This window comes from Ylistrum balloti, unplaced genomic scaffold (genome assembly GCF_031769215.1).
Source record: "Ylistrum balloti isolate Yb309-2 unplaced genomic scaffold, AGI_CSIRO_Ybal_v1 Utg369624, whole genome shotgun sequence".
In the NCBI taxonomy this organism is placed as follows: domain Eukaryota; kingdom Metazoa; phylum Mollusca; class Bivalvia; order Pectinida; family Pectinidae; genus Ylistrum; species Ylistrum balloti.
The window spans coordinates 1,163,543-1,174,823 of NW_026781893.1; the positions used below are offsets into that span (position 1 = coordinate 1,163,543).

Genomic DNA, 11,281 nt, shown 5'->3' on the forward strand with positions numbered 1-11,281 from the left:
TTCATACTATTTCCTGTCTACTCACTTTCCTATCTTTTCCAAATGGACGTAAAACCCGTTACATAAAATAGATGATTACTGTAACATGTGATAACATTGGAATAAATATCATTATCAAAAATCTTGAACACTCAATACTGTTGGTAGAAAAAGTAATTAGTCATTGCTGTTACAAGAAGTAACTTATGAATGTCACATGACAACGTAATTTATCACGTGACGTACCTGTCCTGGTCCAGAATAAACACACAGTGACGAGTTCTGCACGCAGCCGCCATCGTCCACCTGACATGGATCAATAGGTTCACAATCATATCCATCTCCACGGTAACCGTCGATACATGTACAGTTATACTGCAAGGGACCAGCGGGTGTGCAGATAGCATTCTCGTGGCATAATGGGCTTCTAAGACAACCGTTTATTTCTAATGAAAAAGAAAAAGAAAAACAGAAACCGAAAAAACATTGTATTTATTTATGGTCTTGTGAAATAGTATGTACATCATCCTTTACAATGTATGTTTACAAAAAACAATATCAAAGTTTGGTCTTGGAAACAAAACAGGATATCAACTATCTTCCTTACAAATTTAAAATCAGATGTGTTTATTAAAGTGTAAAGTATTGATACATAAATGTATGCGTTTGTATTTTACATAAAGTCATTTTTAAAAGCACCAATACCCAGTCGTACTTTGCTTCTTGTAAGAATTGATTTGAAAAAAAGCATTCGATAGCATTCCAAGTAATGCAGAAGCAGAAATCGAAAGGTCGACCTTTTTATATCTTGACACCGACCTCTAAATCGTTATGTATTACACTGCTTTAATGTACATGTTGTGAATATTTTGTGCCAGATATTAACACAAAGTAATTATCACAACATTAAGGATATTCTGACACCAAGATTATCCAAGGCCTTTAAAAAAAAAACAAAAAAACCAATATATCAGTAAAATGGTAACCCAAATTCAACTTCAATTAGAATTGCGATTGCGAGCTAAAGTGAAAGTCACCCCGACCCCTATATCTCGTCCGGAACACCACCTGACCTTCCTCAAATTGTTTGTTATGTGATAACACAACTGTGTACCACATTTATTGGAAATCGGACAGTAACAGAGAAAACACAAGATGTTCCGGATGAGTAAGCGTCTTCTGCTTTGACGAGTAATGTGTCGTTCTCAAGTGAGAACAAGATATTCAACAACAGAACCAACAGGCAAACTAACGAGTATTAATCACGTCCTGCTTGATATCACACAAAGAAACAGGAAAAAAAGAAATTTCTTACAGAGAGTATAGCACTCCATCACATCTGTAAAATATGCCTAGCTTTTCATTTGCTACCATTACAAATTCAAACATTAGAAAAATAAATTATTTATCCGGTACTGATTTCACCTTTAACAGATCTTCTACATTTTGACCGATAGAAATGATGTATTCGTGCATTGTCAATGAAAATATATCTAATGTCTTATTTACGAATTTGATTTATTTCTTTATCTTTTTCCAAACTGTTTAACATTAAACTGTAATTACATGAAAGTCTTGACAGGTACGTACCTTCGCAGGTATTATTAGGAGGTCTTTTTTCGTAACCATGGTTACATGAACACATGACGTAACCATGGATTCTTGCACACCTTGAATTCTCATCGCAAGATAGATTGGAACATTTCTCGATCCCTTAGGATGTAAAAGAATTAATAAGATTGATTCAGTGATACGGTTAAGACAGCAGTTCAGATTGTCTTCTTTAAAGCGTGAAAAAGAAACACAGATCTAGCAATACATTGTTTACAAAGACAAGACATTTGTACAGAAGAACGTGAAAATAAAATGTATCGAAAGGAAAATAGGACACCGTTTACATTGGTCATATTGTGGCCCTTCTGAACCAGATTCATAAATATACTTACACTGGTCACAGGGTGGTTCCTCGCGCACAGATTCACAAATATACTTACACTGGTCACAGGGTGGTTCCTCGCACACAGATTCACAAATATACTTACACTGGTCACAGGGTGGTTCCTCGCACACAGATTCATAAATATACTTACACTGGTCACAGGGTGGTTCCTCGCGCACAGATTCACAAATATACTTACACTGGTCACAGGGTGGTTCCTCGCGCACAGATTCACAAATATACTTACACTGGTCACAGGGTGGTTCCTCGCACACAGATTCACAAATATACTTACACTGGTCACAGGGTGGTTCCTCGCACACAGATTCACAAATATACTTACACTGGTCACAGGGTGGTTCCTCGCACACAGATTCGCAAATATACTTACACTGGTCACAGGGTGGTTCCTCGCACACAGATTCACAAATATACTTACACTGGTCACAGGGTGGTTCCTCGCACACAGATTCACAAATATACTTACACTGGTCACAGGGTGGTTCCTCGCGCACAGATTCACAAATATACTTACACTGGTCACAGGGAGGTTCCTCGCGCACATATTCACAAACATACTCACATTGGTCACAGCGTGGCCCCTCGTATCCTGATTCACAGTCACATGCCCCTGTTCCATGAATTCCGCCATCACAAACTCCATTTACACAGTCACAAACTAAAGATCACAGTAAGAATTTTATTTTCAACAGATGATTCGGGGCTATCATAACAACTGCGCGTGAACTTTGCTATTATTAATTGAAAAAATCTCGACTTTTATAAACATCAGATAGTATCAGCGGTAAATCGTCCATCGGACATACATTGATTTGATGACAACCTAAAGTTGGTTTTTATTGCATTTTTTATCCTTTCCTTCAGATGTATCACGACCGATAGTGTACATGTACAAGGTACTAATTGTACACTTTCACTTGTTTACTTATTACTTAAAAATATGTATTCATTCTTATATTTCACGTCGATTTACCTTTACTGGAGCTTATGCGGATACCTACGTTATAGTGAAAACCTATAAAAGTTTAAGGGATTCCAGATACCACAAACATTTTTGTGTTTCTTATAAAAGTAAATTACCTTCCTCGCATGTTGGTCCATACAAAGTTTCGTTTGTACATTTTTCACAGCCGTATCCTGTAAAACCTTCCTGTGAGATTAAGAGCAAAACAGTTAACCTTTAATCTGTGAGTTGGAGTTCAATCACTACCACAACCTGCTTTTTTAACCTTTAATCTGTGAGTTGGAGTTCAATCACTACCACAACCTGCTTTTTTAACCTTTAATCTGTGAGTTGGAGTTCAACTACCACAACCTGCTTTTTTAACCTTTAATCTGTGAGTTGGAGTTCAATCACTACCACAACCTGCTTTTTTAACCTTTAATCTGTGAGTTGGAGTTCAATCACTACCACAACCTGCTTTTTTAACCTTTAATCTGTGAGTTGGAGTTCAAACACTACCACAACCTGCTTTTTTAACCTTTAATCTGTGAGTTGGAGTTCAATCACTACCACAACCTGCTTTTTTAACCTTTAATCTGTGAGTTGGAGTTCAATCACTACCACAACCTGCTTTTTTAACCTTTAATCTGTGAGTTGGAGTTCAATCACTACCACAACCTGCTTTTTTAACCTTTAATCTGTGAGTTGGAGTTCAATCACTACCACAACCTGCTTTTTTAACCTTTAATCTGTGAGTTGGAGTTCAATCACTACACAAACTAACCTTTAATCTGTGAGTTGGAGTTCAATCACTACCACTTTTTTAACCTTTAATCTGTGAGTTGGAGTTCAATCACTACCACAACCTGCTTTTTTAACCTTTAATCTGAACCTGCTTTTTTAACCTTTAATCTGTGAGTTGGACAACCTGCTTTTTTAACCTTTAATCTGTGAGTTGGAGTTCAACTACCACAACCTGCTTTTTTAACCTTTAATCTGTGAGTTGGAGTTCAACTACCACAACCTGCTTTTTTAACCTTTAATCTGTGAGTTGGACCACAACCTGCTTTTTTAACCTTTAATCTGTGAGTTGGAGTTCAATCACTACCACAACCTGCTTTTTTAACCTTTAATCTGTGAGTTGGAGTTCAATCACTACCACAACCTGGTTTTTTAACCTTTAATCTGTGAGTTGGAGTTCAATCACTACCACAACCTGCTTTTTTAACCTTTAAGGGATTTTAACCATTTTTGTTTAATCTGTAGTTGGAGTTCAATCACTACCACAACCTGCTTTTTTAACCTTTAATCTGTGAGTTGGAGTTCAATCACTACCACAACCTGCTTTTTTAACCTTTAATCGTTTGTTCAATCACTACCACAACCTGCTTTTTTAACCTTTAATCTGTGAGTTGGAGTTCAATCACTACCACAACCTGCTTTTTTAACCTTTAATCTGTGAGTTGGAGTTCAATCACTACCACAACCTGCTTTTTTAACCTTTAATCTGTGAGTTGGAGTTCAATCACTACCACAACCTGCTTTTTTAACCTTTAATCTGTGAGTTGGAGTTCAATCACTACCACAACCTGCTTTTTTAACCTTTAATCTGTGAGTTGGAGTTCAATCACTACCACAACCTGCTTTTTTAACCTTTAATCTGTGAGTTGGAGTTCAATCACTACCACAACCTGCTTTTTTAACCTTTAATCTGTGAGTTGGAGTTCAATCACTACCACAACCTGCTTTTTTAACCTTTAATCTGTGAGTTGGAGTTCAATCACTACCACAACCTGCTTTTTTAACCTTTAATCTGTGAGTTGGAGTTCAATCACTACCACAACCTGCTTTTTTAACCTTTAATCTGTGAGTTGGAGTTCAATCACTACCACAACCTGCTTTTTTAACCTTTAATCTGTGAGTTGGAGTTCAATCACTACCACAACCTGCTTTTTTAACCTTTAATCTGTGAGTTGGAGTTCAATCACTACCACAACCTGCTTTTTTAACCTTTAATCTGTGAGTTGGAGTTCAATCACTACCACAACCTGCTTTTTTAACCTTTAATCTGTGAGTTGGAGTTCAATCACTACCACAACCTGCTTTTTTAACCTTTAATCTGTGAGTTGGAGTTCAATCACTACCACAACCTGCTTTTTTAACCTTTAATCTGTGAGTTGGAGTTCAATCACTACCACAACCTGCTTTTTTAACCTTTAATCTGTGAGTTGGAGTTCAATCACTACCACAACCTGCTTTTTTAACCTTTAATCTGTGAGTTGGAGTTCAATCACTACCACAACCTGCTTTTTTAACCTTTAATCTGTGAGTTGGAGTTCAATCACTACCACAACCTGCTTTTTTAACCTTTAATCTGTGAGTTGGAGTTCAATCACTACCACAACCTGCTTTTTTAACCTTTAATCTGTGAGTTGGAGTTCAATCACTACCACAACCTGCTTTTTTTAACCTTTAATCTGTGAGTTGGAGTTCAATCACTACCACAACCTGCTTTTTTAACCTTTAATCTGTGAGTTGGAGTTCAATCACTACCACAACCTGCTTTTTTAACCTTTAATCTGTGAGTTGGAGTTCAATCACTACCACAACCTGCTTTTTTAACCTTTAATCTGTGAGTTGGAGTTCAATCACTACCACAACCTGCTTTTTTAACCTTTAATCTGTGAGTTGGAGTTCAATCACTACCACAACCTGCTTTTTTAACCTTTAATCTGTGAGTTGGAGTTCAATCACTACCACAACCTGCTTTTTTAACCTTTAATCTGTGAGTTGGAGTTCAATCACTACCACAACCTGCTTTTTTAACCTTTAATCTGTGAGTTGGAGTTCAATCACTACCACAACCTGCTTTTTTAACCTTTAATCTGTGAGTTGGAGTTCAATCACTACCACAACCTGCTTTTTTAACCTTTAATCTGTGAGTTGGAGTTCAATCACTACCACAACCTGCTTTTTTAACCTTTAATCTGTGAGTTGGAGTTCAATCACTACCACAACCTGCTTTTTTAACCTTTAATCTGTGAGTTGGAGTTCAATCACTACCACAACCTGCTTTTAAGAGCTTAAATAAAAAAAATAAAAACAAACAAACAAACAAAAACAAAGAGTATATCGACATATCGAGCAAAATCCTAACAAAATAGTTTTAACCTTCTAACAGAAGCGTATGGAAAAGTACAAGGAGAGTAAAGCAGGTGTCCCGGAAGTGTCAGCGTCTTCTGTTGCATATCACAGATGGGAATATAATATTTCCCATTATGATGATTATGACGACCGTGAAATTCTACATATTCACCATCAATCAACAAAATGCTGTGTTGTAAGTTTATTTATTATAGTTGTCGACATCTTTCACAAAAAACGTGACGTTTGGAACATGTATTATCTTATCAAAGATGTGACCGTACTGGTGCAAAATGAATCACGGAGTTATGAAATATATTAGGAATACATGTACATCAAATACTTACGTGACACTGACAAGTGCCCGTTCCTATCATTGTATCGTTACATTCCCCGTGACCTGAACACACCCGGCCATGCATACCCGGACACCCTGAAATTAACAAACACTCATAAAATATAGCAAAGTTGGATTGTAAGTAAATCAAGGGAAAACTAGATCATAATCTATCACAGTGAAATGTTTACTCTGGTCAACGTTTTAATAAAAAAACTCTAGAAACTTAACAAATACCTTATGATTTATAGGCCTGCATTTAAGTTTGCTTGTCGATAGTTGTTCAGATATAAGACGACACCATTCACCATGGTAGGACGACGTCATTTACCTTGGTAGGACGACGTCATTCACCATGGTAGGACGACGCCATTCACCTTGGTAGGACAACGCCATTCACCATGGTAGTACGACGCCATTCACCATGGTAGGACGTCACCATTCACCTTGGTAGGACGACGTCATTTACCTTGGTAGGACGACGTCATTCACCATGGTAGGACGACGGCATTCACCATGGTAGGACGACGCCATTCACCATGGTAATACGACGTCATTCACCTTGGTAGGACGACGCCATTCACCATGGTAGGACGACGTCATTCACCATGGTAAGACGACGCTATTCACCATGGTCGGACGGCTCCATTCACCATGGTAGGACGACGCCATTCACCATGGTAGGACGACGGCATTCACCATGGTAGGACGACGCCATTCACCATGGTAATACGACGTCATTCACCTTGGTAGGACGACGCCATTCACCATGGTAGGACGACGTCATTCACCATGGTAAGACGACGCTATTCACCATGGTCGGACGGCTCCATTCACCATGGTAGGACGACGCCATTCACCTTGGTAGGACGACGCTATTCACCTTGGTAGGACGGCGTCATTCACCTTGGTAGGACGACGCCATTCATCATGGTAGGACGTCGCCATTCACCTTGGTAGGACGACGCCATTCACCATGGTAGGACGACGCTATTCACCTTGGTAGGACGACGCCATTCACCATGGAAGGACGACGCTATTCACCATGGTCGGACGACGTCATTCACCATGGTAAGACGACGCCATTCACCATGGTAGGATGGCGCCATTCACCATGGTAGGACGACGCCATTCACCTTGGTAGGACGACGCCATTCACCTTGGTAGGACGACGTCATTCACCATGGTAAGACGACGCTATTCAAAATGGTAGGACGGCGCCATTCACCATTGTATGACGGCGTCATTCACCATGGTAGGACGGCGTCATTTACCTTGGTAGGACGACGTCATTCACCTTGGTAGGACGACGCCATTCACCATTGTAGGACGGCGTCATTCACCATGTTAGGACGACGCTGTTCACCTTGGTAGGACGACGCTATTCACCATGGTAGGACGACGTCATTCACCATGGTAGGACGACGCTATTCACCTTGGTAGGACGACGCCATTCACCATGGTAGGACGACGCTATTCACCATGGTCGGACGACGTCATTCACCATGGTAAGACGACGCCATTCACCATGGTAGGATGGCGCTATTCACCATTGTAGGACGGCGTCATTCACCATGGTAGGACGGCGCCATTCACCATTGTAGGACGGCGTCATTCACCATGGTAGGACGACGCTATTCACCTTGGTAGGACGACGCTATTCACCATGGTCGGACGGCTCCATTCACCATGGTAGGACGACGCCATTCACCTTGGTAGGACGACGTCATTCACCATGGTAGGACGGCGTCATTCACCATAGTAGGACGACGCTATTCACCATGGTAGGACGACGCTATTCACCTTGGTAGGACGACGCCATTCACCTTGGTAGGACGACGCCATTCATCATGGTAGGACGACGCCATTCACCTTGGTAGGACGACGTTATTCACCTTTGTAGGACGACGCTATTCACCTTGGTAGGACGACGTCAGTCACCATGGAAGGACGACGCTATTCACCATGGTCGGACGACGTCATTCACCATGGTAAGACGACGCCATTCACCATGGTAGGATGGCGCCATTCACCATTGTAGGACGGCGTCATTCACCATGGTAGGACGGCGTCATTTACCTTGGTAGGACGACGTCATTCACCTTGGTAGGATGACGCCATTCACCATTGTAGGACGGCGTCATTCACCATGGTAGGACGACGCTGTTCACCTTGGTAGGACGACGCTATTCACCATGGTAGGACGACGTCAGTCACCATGGTAGGACGACGTCATTCACCATGGTAGGACGACGCCATTCACCATAGTAGTACGACACCAAGCAATAACATGTGCCTTAAGACATTTTTAAACTATGAAAACTAAAACCAAAGATATCTTTATTCATTCTTGCACTCTTTTCAGCAGTCTTCAATGGAAGACTATCTTTTATTTTTATGAATTTAGGAAAGCAGATCTCACTTTCTAAAACGTTTAACTCCAAACGTTTTAAATTCCATGTTCCATATGTAAGAAGCACTACAGATACCACAGCAGATAGACTGTATGTAACTTTTATAGCTACAGTTTCTGGACTGATATCAGCGATGTCATCCAAAGATATTTTTAGTAGACTTTGTTTAATATACATGTATAGAAATATTGAACAATAAATAACAAATGTGCTACATGTTTACTTATGTGATATGATATTCAGCCTATTTTAATTACGATGTATTTATTGTAACTCTGCAACAACAAAATCTACTATCCAGACTGTATATACATTAAACAGGTGTCCAAACGTATTGTATTGTTAATAAAAAAAATTGTCTTAACATGCTACCCTGTACAATTTTTTTTTTTTCATTATCTTTGAAAATCTGAAGCAATTTCACACTGAAGACAAATAAGGCAAGAATGTAAGAAGACACTTGCCAACAAACTAACCGGACACTGAACAATCTACACATGGACCCACAGACAGAACATACGTACACATTACTTCTGAACAATTACTATTAACCAAGTTATCAATGTAATTGCCAGTCTAATGCCATATATAGTACATCCGTAACGGAAGCAGATTTTTAATGAGGATGTTGTGACTTTAATATGAACGCCTACTGGTATGTGTGTTCTTATTGGTAAGTGTTTCAAGGACTCTTTGTCGACTGAGGATTGAGGCAATGCTTTAACGTATATAAAACAGTTAAAACAGAAAGGATCACCGATACAAATGTACACGTTGTTCCAAAGCAACCAGTTTACCACTGTTTTATTGACTAAACGTAACTCAAAAAATGTAGAGAATATGTCGACATTTACAACAAATATATCGATTTTTATTTAATGACAAAAATCTTTAAATCATAACGAATCCTGTCTTCTCCATAGATCACGTACTTCAACCAATACATCACAGTGGAGATACAGATATAGTCACTGTCACCAATACATCACAGTGGAGATACAGATATAGTCACTGTCACCAATACATCACAGTGGAGATACAGATATAGTCACTGTCACCAATACATCACAGTGGAGATACAGATATAGTCACTGTCACCAATACATCACAGTGGAGATACAGATATAGTCACTGGTCACCAATGCATTATAGTCGATGTACAATTGTCCATATTGTTGATGATATCACAGTCACCTATGAAAATATAAGTACTTACGGTCGCAGTTAGATCCCCAGTAGCCCTCACAACATTTCGGGATCTGCGCCATCTCTTGACATACATGTCGACAGCCTCCTGATGAAAATTCAATACCAGCGAAATTGATCGTGTAGGTACAGTCGGACATTCCGCGGTGCTTGGTGAGTTTGACTGTTTCTGTGGGACATTCCACTCCTGCATTTGCAGAACACGATACACACCTTGTCGAGAAGGTAAACGAAGAAGTTTCATTACAGAACCTCAAAATGGACAGAAATCCTGATGTTGTTTGGAAGTAAAACTGTAGTGTAAAAACCAGCGACAAAACCCGATACATATTTGTAAAATCGAAACGAAAGCAAGATCGGCGATAATCTCTATAAAAAACACTCTAGGAAAAACATCTTGAAGCAATGTTATAACATGAAGTATCTGATGTTTCCTAAAATTTCCATCCACCATCACACAGTGAATCTGTCATCTGAATCTAACACTCAATAAAGGGGGGAGGATTATCATCGGTTACCGCCGTATAGGTAAGATCACAAACTTTAACCCGCGTATCAAGGGAGTGGAGACTTCACAGCTCCCGGGACTTCCGTCTTAGTAACAGAAACCCCGATACTTTTCCCTACTTAACTATACCAAGTAAGACTCGGCATACTTGGGACAGGAAACGGTCCCCACATTCTGCGTAGTTCCATCACGTGAGAGGCCGGTCATAGTTCAAGGGCTGACGATTACTGGTCTCGTAGTGAGAAAATGTTTGGCATGTCCACATGAGGATTAGTAAAGAAGTATTAACAACACTTAATCAATCTAGAACTAACCACTATTAGTAAACTTTGATACTCGCGTCCTTGTATACAATACATACAGTATATCTGATCACGGATCTTAATTATCAACATTTTATTACGTTTACTAATTTTAAAGAATTATACTGTTTCATGTAGAGCTGATCATAGACTGATTACATACCATATACTATATATAGCTGTGCCAGGACTAATTACATACTGTATACTATATATAGCTGTGCCAGGACTAATTACACACTGTATACTATATATAGCTGTGCCAGGACTAATTACACACTGTATACTATATATAGCTGTGCCAGGACTAATTACACACTGTATACTATATATAGCTGTGCCAGGACTAATTACACACTGTATACTATATATAGCTGTGCCAGGACTAATTACACACTGTATACTATATATAGCTGTGCCAGGACTAATTACACACTGTATACTATATATAGCTGTGCCAGGACTAATTACACACTGTATACTATATA

At 39.5% G+C, this 11,281-nt stretch overlaps 1 protein-coding gene across 1 annotated transcript in view; it reads right to left on the bottom strand.

Moving 5' to 3' along the window:
- LOC132550968 (stabilin-2-like) overlaps positions 1-10,575 on the bottom strand; it is a 54,572-nt gene extending 43,997 nt beyond the window's left edge. Inside the window, exons 1-6 of the mRNA XM_060215072.1 lie at positions 9,994-10,575; positions 6,374-6,459; positions 3,020-3,089; positions 2,502-2,597; positions 1,570-1,692; positions 226-425 (exon numbers count right to left, since the gene is read on the bottom strand). Of these exons, the coding sequence (XP_060071055.1) occupies positions 226-425; positions 1,570-1,692; positions 2,502-2,597; positions 3,020-3,089; positions 6,374-6,459; positions 9,994-10,312 (894 nt within the window). The 5' untranslated portion in view covers positions 10,313-10,575. The remainder of the gene's footprint in view (positions 1-225; positions 426-1,569; positions 1,693-2,501; positions 2,598-3,019; positions 3,090-6,373; positions 6,460-9,993) is intronic.
- Positions 10,576-11,281: the final 706 nt, after the last annotated feature.